The following is a 17,750-nucleotide window of genomic DNA, read 5'->3' on the forward strand; positions in this document are numbered from 1 at the left end:
TGACAAATAACTTCACTACCAAAACTAACAGTCTCATTCAAAAACCTGCTGAAGTTACATCACTCATTTGTTTGAGTACTGAAACTAAAAATTTGTTTGAGTAAACTAAAAATAAATTTACCATGAGGATTTGCTTTTTGTTTTCTCCATTTGTTCATACAAATGTCTTTTTACCTGAAGGGCCGATGGGAAAGGAGATACAAAACAGGCAAGAAGAAACATATTTTCTCATATAAGTAAAGAATGAAACAACCCAGTTGGACAGGGAAGATTTAAATTACATCTGGGTACAATATATATGGTAAGCACATAAACATCTCTTTTCCAAGAGAACTTGTAACTTTTATTCAACATTTTATTATTCATAGCTTCTTTGGTTGGATTAGTTTTCTAAGAAAATTCAAATTACCCACAAACAATATTCTGCATGCAGATACCAGAAAGGGTCCTGCATTTAAAGAAAATGAGCAGTGAGCCCAGCCTGCATAATTCTCTCACCACACACTCAGAGAGTTAGGAAGGAAAAACAACAATGGGGAAGGTTATTTATCTTGCACACACATTCAGTTTTTGGGAACATTCTGGCACATGCTTGAAGCATGAGCTGCCTTGGACAGAAGGTCGCTCAACACAGCTTCTTGCAAGGTGAAAAGCCATTCCAGCCACAGCTCACTGCACAGGGCTGTGCTGCAGCAGGAGCACAGACATGCCCAGCTGAGGGGCAGCGATTGCAGAATGCAGAGGTGGAAGCTTCCTGCTGTACACATTTGACAGAAGATACATGCCCTTCAAGAGTTTCCTGGAAGATACCCAAATTCCAATATTTTAAAATTTTCTTTCCTTGATGCTTCAACATAAAGGAAAATGATGGGAGTACCCTCACAAAGAAGCTCTCTCCCTCAACTCCTTCTGCAGATCACTAAACCATTTCTGATACTGTAACAAATACTAACCTTACATTTGAAACAGGTTAGGAGCTGCAGAAACCCCCAGGCATACACAGAATCTAAACCCTACAACTCTGCAAATCCAGAAGCATTATGGCCTTCTAACAGCATTAGGAAACACCAGGGCTGGCATTATTGCCCCGAGTGTGCAATTCTGAGTAACCAAGGTTGGGAAAACCCTAAGAAGTGCTACCAATAAGGACACAAAGCATATGACCACCATATGAAGAGGTAAACATGAAAACTCAGTCCTACATTCATCTGCACCACAGTAGCTGATTTTTTAAAAATAAACCCATAAATATTAGGTATCTGACTAGGTTTGCATGTGTTTGATATGCAAAATCTCAAAGCATGCATACCAATAAAATATTTCTTCTCTAAAGTAACTATAGCATTGTGCTGAAGTAAACAGCCAAATTACATTTCTATATTCAGCACAAGAGTAGGTTACCCAGACTGAATGTCATATCTGTCCTCAGAGATTTTCAAAACTCAAAGCCCTGATGAACAAAGCACCGAGCAACTGGGTCCCAGTGTCAAAGTGCTTTACACAAAGCACCAGAGTAGATGGCCTCCTGAAATGCCTTCCAACCCATAGCACTCTATGACTATTACACAACACTCCATGGATTTTATTGGGATTGATATTTATCCTTTGACTGCATTGAACAAAAGGTCAAAGCCACAAATGACCTGGATTTGTGCAGCTGTCCCACATACATCAGTAGAATTACTTGTTTATACTAGAGCTGGATACGACCTATGAAATAATAAGCAAAGGGCTTATATAAAGACTATATAGACTATATATGTCTACATAGAATATAGACATCAGTTTATTTTATGTCTTGGTAAGCTAAGTAATCAGAAAGTGAGATATAAGACACCTTAAAGCTTGGAACTACACACCAAATGAAGCTATTAATAAAGCCAACAGAAATTTCCAACACTTGAGAATTAATTTGACCAAACTATGTCATTGGCACCAATCTAACCCAATATGCACAAAAGCTTTTGCAGTTACTGAGCAGGGCACAATCCTAGGCTAGCTACACTTTTTTTGCGGGTGCTTCTTTGGTATTGGTTCCTAAACCCACTCAGATTTACCTAGAATGCAGGATGCCCTGTCAAAGGCAGTCAACAGCCAAATTGCCCACATCTCAAAGTCATACTCAATTCACCCATCACCAGGATTAATCAGAACTGTTCTCTACACAAGCTGTGTACCTCAGGAAGCACAGCTAATTAGGCAGAAAATTAAGGTCAGGATGTTAAGACTTTTCATAAGCTTCCTCAGAACTCAGGATAGAGAAGTCATATACAGAGCCTTGAGACAGAACTACAGGCTGGTTAATGAGCAAGCAAAGAAACAAGAAGGCCTTCAGTCTTCCAGAAACCGAGAATTATCAACAGTAGCAAAATAATATGCAGTCTTTCTATTCTGTCTTGAGATCTGAGACTCAGACTCAGTAGACGGATTTTACAGAGGCGCAAAGGTGAGAAGATTCAACAAAATGTGCAGCTTTCACATAAGTTTGAAGAAAAATGTTAGAGGAATCACCGACTCACAGAATATCTCAGGTTAGAAGGGACCTGAAAAGATCAATACAGAAACAGCATAAAGCATTGCCTCAGTTATCAATCTGACCCACAGCTGAATAAATGCCACCTGCTTAAAGAGCTTCTCACCAGTTTAAATTTATCAAAATGCTGCAGAAGATGATGGGGTATACAAAAATCAGACAAGATCTCTGAATTTGAAGGTCTTTGTGATTGATTTCTTATATTTGTCCACACAATTCTGAAAGTCAGAAGTGACTGGCAGAATGCCAATATGAAAAGTAGCACATGTTGAACAGTTATACTTACATTTTTTGCCGTCATGTCAGACAGTATTGCTTTATATTTCAAAAAGCCATAAGATACCACTTTTCATCTTCACAGAATCTTTAAGATGAACATCCTGTAAGAAAGTTAATGAAACACCTTAGTTGAAACCCAAGCTCCAATAAAATAATCACCAAAGTAGTCCTGTTCTGCAGAGATACTAAAAATGTTCATTGTTTGGAACAGGCAGAGATGAAATCCTATATATAAAGGCCCAACCTACATAAAGGCCTGACTACATTAATGTGCTAGCAAAAAACCATCTTATATCATTACTAAAGTTTTGTAATTAAAACCGTGCAATCTTCCACACTTAATGAAAATTGGCTTTAAAAATGGAAGTGAATTACTTCTCTCCACTGTCTCATGCCACCAACAATAGAGAACGCTTTTAATGAAATGCAAATATACAGAAAACACTCAAAATTTTTATGAAACATGCAAGAAAAAAACAATTAAGCTCTAACTCATCTTTTAAATATTTTCATGTTTTTTTATTAAACCTGTGTAGTTAGAATTACAATATTAGAATTCCAGGAAAAGATAAAAAATTTTGATAAACCAAAAAAATAAAGTGACTTATTTTTTAAATGAAAGCTTCCAGAAAGCTTTTTTAAATGAAAGTCTTACAGAAAATAGAAGAAAAGTTACAAATCAATGCTGTCAGTACAAACCATTTTAAAGATAGAATTAACTTGACAAAGTGTTTAGGTACCTTGAAAGTACTTTATAAGTACTACTTGCAGTTAAAAAAATGAACTGCAGAAGACAGATGAATAAGATGAATAAAAGAGAGAGAACTGTTCACACTTTGAAGTGTGGAATAAATTCAGTAAAATTAGGAAGGTACCTAAACTACTTATCAAAGAAGAGTCATGACCATTTACAACACAACTCACCAGCTACTAGAGTAGGGTGCAATTCATGCCATTTCCTCTGTATTTTAACCTATGTGAAGTTCGAATGAAGAATGGCCAGTGTCTTCACCTCCCTTCAGAAAAGTGCCAGGGGTGGTTTCAGTAGTGTGTGTAAGTAATGAGGAACTCTACCATCACAATCCATCACTGCTTTAGTAGTTTTGGATAACCCAGGAGAATTTTAAATTTTAGGCTGTTTCTATACATTTCTTGGTTTATTCACACATCAATTAAACTGTTAGGGGAAAACCATTTTATTCAAAGTAGAGATGTCCTCCACTTCCTGTTGACTGAGTTGTACTTATCTTCCTTAGTGCCTCCCTTTATTGCACATATAATTAAGCAGTTACTCCAGCATGTGAACACCCCACAATTTTACTAAGACATACTCCTGTGAAAACTTGTACATTTTAGTTTCACCACAAGACATCAAATTAAATAACACAAATTTTTCTCTGGCTTCAGAGAAGATACTATGAAGAGGTATCTATCACCATCCTGGGGAAAGGAGCAACTGGATCTGGTAGTAATCCTGATATCTGAAGCCATAAAGCTAGAGAGGTCATGGCAAACAGCGAATACTGAATCCTTGCAATGCATCTGGAAATTATGATCTTTGTGCCTCTTTTTGTGGTTTTTTTGACATTCTGACCCTTGCAGATGAACTCTCCAAATACATCATCTGTAGCTCTGGCCAAAATTCATGTTGCAGTCTGACCTCCCTCTCTTCCTTTAAGAGGCTTTACAAGTAATTTATTCAAATAAAATGCTGTTAAGAACATAATTGCTAAACAGTTTTAACTCATTTACAGATAAGCAAACTACGTTCATCTTTGACAAGTTATTTGCTGTCAAGCTTAGTGATCCAGAAGGTATTGTCCATAAACTATTACAGTCCTTTTCCACAATGCTCTTCAGCCAGTAAGAACAGTTGGTATTCTTCCAGCTTTATGAACACATTTTGTCAAGCCCGAGAAGCCAGACTTTGTGACCCCACCATCTGCCATGACCTCTTGTCAGGTTCAGACAAAAGAACCAACACAGATGGCCTCAAAATAGAGATTTTCTTCATCCCCAGTTGCTGTACGTGCTTGCACCACACAGACAGAAAAACATAAAACTCAACATTTTTTCTTCTTTAGCTGGTCTCTACTGAAGCGAAGCTGCATAAAGGCAGGTTCAGAGCCCAGAGCACATGAGACACAAAGATTGCTTTATTTGAACTTTGTTTGTCCCTTCATAAGCTAAGCCTTGGTTTACAATCCACTCCCCTAAGTTTGCCTTTTGGTCATATATAGTACAGTACAAAGAGCCAACCAAAGTGACTTTGTAAACTCTGAGCTGTAGCTTCTTCTAGAACATACTTCCACTTATGCCACTGACATTAAAAAGCCAGTTTGAGCATTAAATCTACAAAAGGCCAGGTAATCAAGCTCTAGTTACAGCAAAGCAGTACAGGAGTTTTATCTGTACCTATTCTCACTACACGTTAAAAGCTAAAAAGGTTCTATTCTGAAGTTTTGGTGGTTCTGAATCTGAATCCCACTGCAACAAACAGCGCAAAACAGAAAACAGTTATCTGCAGAATAACATTGTATTCCTTCTTATGTTTATTTTCTATTGTCCAAAGCCTTATTTTTAAATTACCCCAGAAGACAATATAAAAGTCTGTTCTCTGCTTTACTCAACTTACCCCAATTTCTCTTCTAAAATTTTATCAGTACTTCAAGTCACGCTTTCACCCAGACCAGCACCATGCAAAGATCCTCCTCAGTGCCAGAGGCCAGTTCCCAACAGAAAGTGTAATTTATGTAATATTACCTCAGTACTAAACATCTACAAATGAAGACTACTATTGGACAATCAACTACATTGTTATGATGAAAAGTCTTTATGGAACACATGAAAAATAAAAAAGATATTTTAGATTCCTGGAATGATTTTTATCACCAGTAAGGAGCACTTCTTTTCATTTACTTGATAAACAGTATTCCAAAGTGAAAATTATTACAAGTAGCAGGGTCAGGTAAGAACAAACTGTGATGAGTTCCAAGAAAAAAAAAAACTGTGTAACACCAGCCTTTCCACAAGAAAGTAATTTATGCTCTTCATATCCATCTCCATAGTACTAACTTTCAACTACTACAAGACTGATTTCAGAAGACAGCAGTAACAAAAAGACTCCTCATTAATCAGCACAGGCTCAGTTTTAAGTCACTAATTTATGCACAGCATCTACATGGCTTAGACCACCTGTTACACATATGCTGCTTCAGCGTATCTCAGTTTTCAGATCAGTAAAATTTCAAAATTACTAAGTACTTATCAGAAATCCACCTGCTCTCAGGAAGTGTTTCTCCAGATCATTCCTAAAAAATGTTTCAATATCTAACTCCTTTTTGAAAAAATTGAGATTAAAAAAAAAAAAAAAGAGGCAGGAATGCCATATAAAATCCAGTTTGTCACTCAATGAAGCTCTTCCAAAAAGCCAGCCAAGGTATTTATTCAACAAATCACAGGCACAGGATGGGAAATAAGTCACCACCTTCAGCTGTCACACAGTAATTTTCATTTTGAAAATAACATTAGAAAATAGGTCTAAGGAAGCATTTAAAAGGAACTCCCACCATGATATGTATGACAAAGGTCTGGCAGGTATAAGAACTTATTTTCCCAGCTTTTACTGTGAGCAACTGTATTCCTTCAAAAAAGTCCTAGTAGATAATAGACAAATTGATCAGAGAGACTGAAAAAAGGAAATCTAAGTAATTTGACCTCTGAATGATATTATGAGCTTTTTATAAAATAAAATAATTTGAGAAGAGTACTCATTTTAAAAGTGTCACTGTTTAATTACCTTTACTTGTCTTAAAAGGCTGCAGACTACGAATCCAAAGTACAGAAGTTCTCCCAACTATATGACACAAAAAGGAAATGAAGATGACTGCTTTAAACCAAGATGGAAAGATGAAACTACCTGAACCTAATTTGAAAGTGAAGATCTCATGATGTAGTTATGATAGAGCAAAATGCCAATGTATCATCAGAAAAAAAGCAACTGACACCTCCTGGCAACAGCAGTAATTATGACTCAAGTTTACACAGCACCAAGAACCTGGAAAAACAGAGGAGAAATTCGTGCACGTTCAATGAGTATAAACTGTAGCACTTCAGCTCCATGAGGGAGAACCACCAACCTGTGTGGTTTGCTAAAAGCAGAAGTCCCCTCAAGGACTTCATGTTGCAAATACTGAGGCAACAAATTAATCGGATCCCATTCAGCACTCTCGGATTCCCAAATGCTACATCCTCATTACTCCCACTCTTTGCTGTATTTACTCACTGCTGTACCTATTATATTACTACCAATGTACATATTATATGACATGCATTATATGACATCTATACATGATTAGCAAAGCACTGCTGACAGAGGCTACTGAATATCCTGAATCCTAGAGATGAAGACAGGTCTGAGTGAGAACAATACATGATATGAGAAGAAAAGCCAAAGCTGGATTCAAAGTCTCTTGTAGGTGAAAGCATTCCAAGTCTCCATTCATTTAACTGCACTGCTGACCCTCACATCCTGCTGCTTCTCCAGTCCCAACAGTGCTGGGTCCCCAGTTCCAAGAGCCTGGAACTGGATGCTACTTCCCTCAAGGGAATTGTTTTCTTAGTCATGTTCTCAGACACACTCAATGCCAGTATCAGCACTAAACTATATGTCTAAGAAAATGGGCAGCACCCATGACTTTTTTCAAAATCAACAAGGTGAAGCATGTCTCTTACTGTCCAAATAAGGAGAATTTTACATTAAACATGTGGAATAATTCCCAAGTACTTGAACATTTGTAGGCTCTTTTAATTCCCCAAACCAGCTTACTATCATTCATCTGACATCAGAACAGTGGGTAACATTCATGCACCACTTAAAGCATGATCTAAAATGTCTTTGACTTTTATAGATGACTTTTATAGACAACTTTTATCACCACAAAGATAAATCTGGAATTAACAGAAATTTAGTTGCAGGTTTTTTTAAGCTGAAAATCTATTCTGTAAGCACATTTTTTCTCCTCTCTCTGGGGTTCTAGCCCATAGCTGACTCCTACACAGAGCACAACATTTGGGAGCCTGCTGCTTCAGTGCTAAGAGGCAGGTACAACTTCTTTTCAGAATAAACAGCACACTTTTTCACAAATACATTTCTGCCTTAAGAAATTTCATTTTCACAATGAATTGACATTTGAAAAATATTTAGTGATCTACATGATAACTGTAAATACCTTGGTAAGATGGTCTTTTTGCATTGCCTAGAATACACTGGCTCCTCTTTCAATCAAGCTCAGCTGAAAACATCTTTTTGACTACTGAGACTTCACACCAGCTTCTTGCTACCACCAGCTCATACACTGTATGATACATCACAGAATGCTTTAGATATTAATCTGGTCTTACAAGTTTTAGTTTTAAGATTTTAAAATTTCCAGAATTATTGGTGCATTGACTAATATATGGAAAAATTAATCATACTGTTGAGATATACTTCTGGCTACACCTCACAGCTGGAAGGATCTTAACATCCAATGAACTGAAGATAATTTTACATTTGCATTTAACTAAAGATCAACAAGTTATATTGCAACAAAAAACTTGATGATGAAGACCTTGTAGCTATTTCTTCCATTTCCTTATAGTTTGCTGGAAGCTTTGCTCTAGTTTAAAGGGAGTATTTACTCTTGCATGGGTTGAAGATTATGACAGTGTTCACCAAAGGGTAAAGGTTACAAAAAAAATTACATACTTTTCTAATTATAATTTGGTACAAAGGCAAAAAGGTATTTTTCTGGTGATGCACAAGCTCACAAATACTGATTACAGCACACAGAATTACCTAAAGGACACAATTCCATGAAATACATTGCACTGCTCTGAGATCCCACTCCTGGATTGCTAAATGGATCTTCCACTTTTACCCACTTCTTCCACTTTACACTCCTTCCCAGTGCTGCACACTCTCAAAAGCCCAAATTCCTACCTGATCCCCTCGTGAGCCAGTCCAGTTCTAATACTGTCAGAATTCCAGCAGTGGGGCTGAAAGGGGGTAGAAGGAAGTTTTCCATATGCTGCCACCCCTGACAGCTCCAAGGGCCACCAAGACCTGTGCACAGGACAGGACTAACCCTCAAGATTTGACCACTGATTGACCAGTTAAATCTGGTTTTCAGAACCCCATCATGATCCCTCAAAATTTACTTATGAATTGAAATGTGACAAAAGGTTGGATATGGTTTGTTCATATAAAGACTACTACATGCTTTTGAAGAGTTCACTGGGGTGTGTGTGTGCTTCAAAAATCCACTAGGAAGGGGAGTATTTTTGTTTCCAGATGACAGCTTCCTCAATTTCTTATACAGAAAGAAGTAGGATGAATAATTTGCTTTTGACAGAGAGCAGAAGTCTGCTGTTTTACCAAGTCAATACACAGCTTGAAATTGTATCAGTTGTACGTATGAAGTTATTGATCTAAAAAAAATGTTTGAATGTACTAGCAATTTTAAGTTGAATTTCAAATAAAAGGAAGTTTACAATAACTTGATTGCACCTTTAAGAGAACAGAAATATATTTCTCACATTTCTCAAATCTCAAGGTCAAGTTTATAACAAAAGGAAGTTACCTAACTTCCTTCCAAGAAATGGAGAGCCCATGCACACACAGGTTTTTTATTTCACTCTGAGGACAAAAGCTCACTTTCACTTGCAATTTCTAATCTCATCCATAATTGCTGGCCATGTTACCATCATACATTCTTGGATGACCATTACAGTGCAAAAGTGACTTTTAGTATGTCAATGCATTGACATTCACAAGCTTTAATAAGCAACTACTGATATATTGGCTTTAATTCCCACAAATAGCATCATAATAGCTACTACCACGCTGAAGAATTCCTCTATACAACTAAAAGTTCACAGCCTTAAAGACAGTGGGTACCTGTTGCAACCTGCTAATTTCTTTCTGACCTTATTTTTCTTTTTTTTTTCCTCCCTGAAATTTGTAATAAGATAACAGTAAATTAAAATGGGCCCTTACTCACACAGAACACGTTTGCTCACACCACCCATGGCTAAATAGATTATGAATTCCTATAAAATTAACCTTCCCATACACCCAGACAGATGTTATAGTCACCCAACAGAGGTCAGCGAGGGACTCTGCTGAACAAAAGTACTAAAGAGGTTGTAAGCCACAGCTGAATCATTTGCTATTACCACCCAAACCAACACAAATCTGGCTGCAACAGGAACCTGAAGGAACAGGAGAAACCTGCCTTGCCAAACAGAGGAGCATACTCAAAGCTCACAGGAAAAAATTAATTAAGCTGCAAGACCAGAATTCCATTCACAAATGGATTTTGGTCCATAGACACTAACCGAAATTCCATGTTTTGGACACAGGCACTCCACTGGCCGTTAGCAAAGAATCAAGGAACAGAAGTACAGTCTCAGCTACCATCAGTGGTTTCTCTGAGCACTGTCTGTGTAAAACCTGGTGGTCAGGGCACATCCTACTGACTGAAATAGCACAAAACCAGTCAAAACAACATCACCTTTATAAAGTGGATTATATCTACAGGTCTTGTTAACTAATAGCAAGTTTAGAACTTTTGTAAAAAACATGGCTGTTCATGTCAGTCAAATGTCCTATAGACTGCAACGCAGGAAGATCCCAGTGCTGTGACAATTCTGGATAATGCCTTCAAAGATACCTCTAAAGAAACCCCTTTTTATCATGCTTAAATGATTTGGGAAGTTACAAAAAATCAAGACATTTTAAAAATTTCTTTTTTAATCATTATCAAGTCAGAAGGAATGAAATTGTGCCAACACCTGAATTGCTGCAGTTCACAGCCAAGCACACTAACAAAACCAAGCACTCATCTTTTCCCAGTTTGGTTCCAGGCTCCACAGTGACAGACAATACTGGATGTGAGCTGGCTAAAGCATTATTTTTCACCAAGTCAGTGGTACAAAAATCTAGAAGTTACCTCAGAGTTGAGTAAAGACAAATACCCTCAAAAATGGCTTCACAGTAGGCTGTGGATTTTGCAAACCATATTCTGAAAGGCAAAGAGTTTCTTCAACAGTACTAAGTGAATAAATGGACCTCAAATTATTTTCAAACATCATCCCTTTGCATTTAATTACTGTTGTGTATTTCACTAGAAGTATGATATTCCAATAAACTGTGCTTTTGTTACAGTTCCATTAATGTATATGACAATATATTAACATATATAATAGTCTTGCAAACTGAACTATTGTAGGCCTGAAGTTTGACTTGCTTAGATTGATTTTTATACTATAAATATTGAAAAATAAAAGTAAGAAGAATATTGAAGAATAAAAGGTTGAACATTCTGTAGAGCCCTTTATTGGAAACTACCACTACACACAGGAAATCAGACCAACAAGCAAAGGAGTTCCTTTAAGGAAACTATGAAAGTAAGATCAGTTACTACTGCCTCAGATTCTTGCAGAAGAGTCATAGTTTACAAATCAAATAATGGGGGGAAAAAGAATTAATTTTCTTCTAACACTGGATGTTACAAAGCACACAAAGAATCAATCCAGGAAGTTGTTACAAAACTGTCACTCCCTACCACACCTGCACCTTTTACAATATTTCCTTGCATATCCCTGGATTCTCAGATCCTGCCACAGGCATTTGCACTCTGAGCTCCATCACAATATGTGCGCTATTACTACACCAAGACATTGGGATTGTTTTTCACCTAATACATCAAGTTTTGTGATAAACCCATCTGATTGCAGTGGTTTCTTTGCTTTATGCACAAAAAAATCCACAAGTGTATTTCCTTGCATCAGATCAGACAACTGATTTTCCTTATTTTAAGATTCACTGTTGGTTCATTAAGAGTCACATACAGTGAATGTAATTGGAAAAGCAGTGGAGAAAGTCTTGTACCATTACACTCAAAAAATGAAAAAGCAAACAATTTAAGAATTATCACTTATTAGAGACAGCCCTAAGAACATTATTTTAAGGTAGCACACTAGAAGAAATGCAATTTCAAGAACTGAATTAGACTGGCTATAACTAGAACTCATTCTGCTTCACATTAGGATGACAAAATTTAAATACTTCTGTCTACATAAGATGGGCTGCAGCAGCTTCCCCCCATACTATGCAAGTCACTACTCTTACACTGCATTTAGAAATTCACATTCAGCTTTCAAAGGCACAGTGACAAGGTATGCACATCTAAACCAAGTAACATCATATACCCTTGAAGAGGATGTAATGCTGGAATTTTGGTCCCTGTTTCTTCACTAAACCTGTAACAATTTTAGCCAAAGCTACTGAAAGATCTTCACTAGGAAGGTGCTCAGAACTGTTCAGGAAGTGTGTCTAGATGCACCAGAGGTCTTTACAGTGCTGTCCATCATAGACAAGAACAGACAAAGATAAGGAATTCTCCTGTACTACTGACATTCCTTGCAAAACAGCACTGCTCTTGCCCAGCTGCATTGCTTGCCCTGTGCCTTTTACACTGGAGAGCTGCTGGTGAGAGAGATGGAGAAATGCTGATCTGAAGACTGTACCTTCCCACTTTGTAAAGTGAGGCCACCAGTCAGAACCCTCTGCAGCAATTAAGAGCATTCCTCTCACTGGTGTGTCTTCTGTAAAATTAATTGTATTAAAATAGTACAAGTCAAATGGTTTCTTTTTGCTATGCTGCAGTAGTGATTTTTGTTCAAAGACAAAGTGGTTAAAATAATTTAACAGTAATATAAGATCAGTCTTAAATTCAACCATGAGACAATCTTCTTAATATTTAATAATTTTCATTTTTTCCCCTAGTATAGAACTAAATCATTTGACCTATTATTCTGTCCTCTTCTAGAGGCATTAGACTCGCTTCACAATAAGAAACTGCAAAGGAAAAAAACTTGACTTTTTTTTTCTCTTGATCATTTCTCTTGCCAAATCTTTTCTTTTCTGTAATGCAAACTTCTCCTTAGTCCTCCATGTTTTTTTCAAAGTGCTATATTTAACATCCTACATGTTACTTTGAACACAAGTTCCTGAAATTCAGTACTTCACTGCGTAAAAAACACCAGTAAGCATATAAGCATTGGCAAAAATATGGGCTGTGAAACATAGTTCTGTATTTGCCCTGTAACACTGGTCCTCTCAGTCTCTGCCATTATACAGATCCTTTTTTGTGTATGCTAGGATATAACATAATCAAAGGAACTGAAGTTAATTTGGGAAGGGTAAAGGAATAGAGAAAATTTATTAATTTCGTTTTTAACAGCATCCATTTTCAACAGCATAGCATTATTTTTGAATCAAAGATTGTATCAAGTTGCAATTTGTTACAGCACCACACAACCTCCAGCATTTTACTATCTTCTGCCAACATAATTAAGCTACAGGAGTGATAATAGTTGAAAAAAAAGTCACTGTGAGCCATATTAATGAAGAGTCAAAAAAAAAAATTGAACGGCTTTCAGAATTATGAAAACTGACCACGAAATAATTTGCAAAAAAATTTTTACCTAACATACTATATCATATCAATAAAACCTATTAATTTTCTCTGTCAAATCAAGAATTTATAGAGAAAATGAAACCAGAAGTCCTTTCTCCAGGGGAGAACAGCATAAGCTGTGATACACGGCTCAGCGTCCCCCCTTTACTCAATGAGGGAGCACGCTCTCATTTGCGGTTTTCTTTCACATTTTAAGGAAGTTTGCTTATTCCGTATTTTCCTTCTATTGTTTATATTCTCAGCTTCAACAGACGGTGTTTACACTGGGTTCACCTCTGCCGCTGAACCCTTTACAGCTGGAAGCCCGGCCAGGCCTGTAACTCCCAGGAAGAGGCAGGCAGGGAAGTTTTGTTGTTGTTGTGCCGGACTGACCCTCTCCCGATAAGACCCGCGGGTGAGAACCGCCCCGACACGAAGTTCAAGCGCCACTGAGCAGGGCCGGGAGCTCGGCCGGTGCCTTCCCGCTCCGGGGCCGGGCCGCCGCTCGCTCCGCAGCCCGCACAGCCCCGCCGCGGCCCAGCCCCGCCGCGCCAGCGCTCCCCACAATGGAGGAGGCGCCCCGGCTGTCACCACCGCCCGGGCCCGCCCGCAGGTGTCGGGCACCGGCTCCCGCCTTCCCGGGGCGCCCGCCCGGCGTGAGGCACCGGGAAGAGAACGAGACCGCACTGTCCGGCGGCACCGGGGAGGGGGCGGCAGGGCCGGCGGGACCGCGCTGCCCGGGGCACAGGGGGGACGGCGGCCGCTGAACGCTGAAGAAAGGCGCTGCCCTTCCCCCCCACACCCGCACCCCGCTCCCCGCTCACCCGCAGGCCTGGTCAGGGACGAAAGGTAAGGCGGGCGGCGGCGCGGGCCGGGCCCAGACAGCGGCGCTGAGGCGACGAGACGGCGACGGTCCCTTGGCAGCCGCCGCGGCAAGGAGCGATCCAGCCGCGCCGCGTCGACGACGCCTCTCGGCCGGGCCGGTGCCGCGCGCTCGCCGCTGGCGAGGAGCCCCCGGAGCCGGGACCCCCCGGCGGCCCCCGGTGCGTGGCGGCAGCAGCACCCGCAGCGCCCCCGGCCCGGCCCCGCCGCCCCCCCGCGCCCGCCCCGCGCCGAGCGCTGCCCGGTCCTGCTCCCCCGCACAAGCTTGGCGGCGTCTGCCGGCCGGGAGCGTCCATTGGCCACCGCGCCGCGTGACGTCAGGCGCCCTCCCCGCGCCATTGGCCCGAGCCCGTGTGTGTACACACACCGCCCGCCAATCCGCGGGGCCGGGGCCGGGAGGGCGGGGCGGAAGGGTGTGGCGGAAGGGCGTGGCCGGCCGGGACCAGCGGCCGCCGCCTTTCCCTCGCGGCACGCGCCGGCCGCTGTCAAGGCTCAGGGCCGAGGTTCGATCCCCGCGACGGCTCCGGGCGGCCGCACCTGTCCCAGCGGCGCCCAGGTGCTGCGGGCGGTACGAAGTGTATAAATACACAAATATATAAATATTTATAGACCTGTATTTACGCACAGCGCGCGGCGCCGCGCTGGCTGCGGCCGCCGGCCATGCCGCTTATCTGGCAGGCGCTGGTGGGGATGCAAAGTTCAGCCCGGCCGCGGGCCCGGCGCCGCGGGCGCTGCAGGAACGACCGGCTGCCGAGCGGGAGCCGGCGGCAGAACGAGGCCAGAACCGCCTCTGCACCGGGCCCGGGCCCGGCTCCGGGCTCCTCCTGCGAACAAAGGCTCCCGGGCCAACAAAGCGGCGGCGGGGCCGGGGAGCAGCGACCGCGCCCTCGCACCTCCGCCCGCGCCCTGAGAGAGCCGGGACCCTCCTGGCAGCCACAGAAACCCGGCCCCGCTCTGCGCCTTAAAAAAGTCCGAAGTAGCGTTTGATTTCAACATTTCCTTACCGCTTTAAAAAACTGCCTCAGCAAAGCAGGGTCACGTATTCTTACAGAGACCATATAAATAGAAAGCACTCCTGGGAGGAAAAAAATGAATTCAGCACTAGTTCCATTCAAAGCAACGATGCAGTATTTGTTACGTCTTTCTCGAGTGCAGCCAGGCACACATCCAAGGCGTGCAGTTACCCATTTTGCACATTTCTCTAACACAAATTCAGCTTAATGCCACTGAGTAGGCTGCGCAAAACGAGCTTTCTGGGGACACAAACACTATTAATCCCTGCAGATCGTACATATATTAGATCAAACATGGTAAACTTTTATTTTTTTTGCATTACAGGCAACATTAAATGCTCTAGAAGGTCATATTTTTGATCCTGTCCACTAAAAAGAGAAGGAGCATCAAGAAAACAGGTGTTCAGCCTATAAAATAGAGTTCCTAAATGTCAGTCTAAGAAAAATATTAGCAAACAGTACCTTTACATTTACTTCAATGGGGCAATCTACAATTGAAAATCTTGCCTGTGCCTAGGAATTTGCAGATTGTGGTTTTAGTTTCTTTTCATTCTCTATAAAACACTTCCATGGCATGTAACAAAACCTTTTATCAATATTGGCCATGTTATGCAAGATACATTCACAAAAGCAATAGAAATGTGCAAACTATTGTGTATTCTCTTGGAGCCTCCTCTAACAGGTACAACCGCAACCACTACTATGACACGCCCTGAAAGAAGTGCAGAAGGCAACAGTGCCTTAAAAAAGGAAACAAACCAGAAGCAACCAGGTTGGCTGGTTTACTGCACCATTATTAATTACCACAGCTAAACAAATGCTTGAACCCAGACTCAATAAAGACACTTGGGCTTCATAGATCTCTTTTGGGTTCATTGGTTTATTTACTTCTTAGCAAGAAACACTGATGAGCTGAAGTCAGATACTGGAACTGATTATGAACAAGAAAAATAGCCATTTTAACCCCCAAGGAGAGAAACAGAAGGAAGGTCATTGCTGTAGTTTGCATTTGCTTTCAACAGCAAATTGCAGACTAACTATACATACACATATATATATATATATATATATATATACACATATATATATATACACCCACTATGGAGTTTGAATGTGGTGAAACAATGACCAATTTGCATGAGTGTAAGTACACTACTGATGTAACATTCTAAATCAATATACAATCTTTCAAAACTTTCACAAATCTCAAAGTTTACCCCGGAATGAAGGCTGCATTGAAAAAAACTTCGAATTGTGTTTTTCAGACATGCTAAGAGGTGAGTTGAGCAGCTACACCTGCCCTGCAGGGAACTCTTTTTATCTCCCTCCAGAGCCAGGCTGGTGTCCCAGCCTTAGAACACCAGCTTGCTTCCCCTGGCCAGTCAGATCCCTCCTAGATGCCCCCTCTTTCCCCTTTCACAATACATCACTTTTCAATATTTACTAGTTTTACCACTTTCCTGCCAGCCCACAGCCCCCACTGTGATAATCTACACAAACATTAACCCAAACAGGCTCCCCCTCCACCACCACCACCCCTTTTCTCCTGCTGAACCTGCCCTGACTCCCCATAACGTGTTAAACTAAAAAGCCCTGTCCAACTTCTGTGTCAGAGCACTTTCACTCACCTACAGGACGGTCACACCTCTTTCTTTCAAGGGGGGCTCACACCTTCGTACTCTTTGGCTCTGACCAGTAACACAACCACACTGACTGGCAGAAAATACTTCTTAACTCATTCCACAAGGCTTTTCTTCAACTGGTGAGCCTCTTGTGCTGTGCACTGATCCTGGAAATAGTGTGACTAGTTGAAGGGTCTTGCTACAGAGACTATGCCAGTAGAAGGTAGAAGGCTTTCAGCAATTGTTTTGCTTTTTCTACTTTCTCCTGGCAGGAAAGCAAGTCTAAATCCTCTTGTTAGAAACAAATGAGAGCAACTGCATTAATTTTATACAAAAGTTAGAGTAGAGCAGAAAATACTGCTTAAAAGAAAACAGTACTCAAAAATCTTGGTCACGTTCATTACAGTAAGATTTTAAACATAGCTGACTTGATCTTTTTTTTAGCTATGTAACAAAATTTATACAGCTGCTCAGTATTTTCAACGATCTGAAGCTGAAGTTCATCTGCCCTTTCTCTTGATATACAACAATGAATCCAGTAGTAGCAAGATTCCTCCAACAATAGATTATTATGAGGCATCATTTTTCATGCCACATAGTCCCCACATATTTAATAGGACTATATGTTATGAATAATACAACTGCCAAACTGATATGACATTATCTACTATCAGCACTGTGTGATCTGTGAAGGCAGAATGCCCAGAGACCATTAACACATCTCAAGTGAATTGCCAGTCTTCACATGCTGATGAGCTGCATTACTGTCCAATCCCAAGTAAAACATTAAATCTCAACTGATTAACTTAAAATGACAAAACTACAAACTAAATATTTGTGATTTTGTATTTTTACCTTTACTATCAAACTCAGCTGGCAGAAAATGTAAAATTGCATATACTTTCCAAACTTTGAG

At 40.6% G+C, this 17,750-nt stretch overlaps 1 protein-coding gene across 9 annotated transcripts in view; it reads right to left on the minus strand.

Annotated features, from left to right (window-relative positions):
• Positions 1–14,398, minus strand: part of TFDP2 (transcription factor Dp-2) — a 51,891-nt gene extending 37,493 nt beyond the window's left edge. For 2 of the 9 annotated variants that reach the window (XM_086844984.1, XM_086844983.1), the window contains exons 1-2: positions 14,142–14,336; positions 2,820–2,913 (exon numbers count right to left, since the gene is read on the minus strand). In XM_086844984.1, the coding sequence (XP_086701110.1) occupies positions 2,820–2,834 (15 nt within the window). In that variant the 5' untranslated portion in view covers positions 2,835–2,913; positions 14,142–14,336. Of the gene's footprint in view, positions 1–2,819; positions 2,914–14,141 lie in introns of those variants that run through there. The other 7 variants (XM_086844989.1, XM_086844988.1, XM_086844981.1 and 4 more) reach the window with 6 other exon arrangements.
• Positions 14,399–17,750: the final 3,352 nt, after the last annotated feature.

This window comes from Cyanistes caeruleus, chromosome 10 (genome assembly GCF_971803275.1).
Source record: "Cyanistes caeruleus chromosome 10, bCyaCae1.hap1.1, whole genome shotgun sequence".
NCBI classification, from domain to species: domain Eukaryota; kingdom Metazoa; phylum Chordata; class Aves; order Passeriformes; family Paridae; genus Cyanistes; species Cyanistes caeruleus.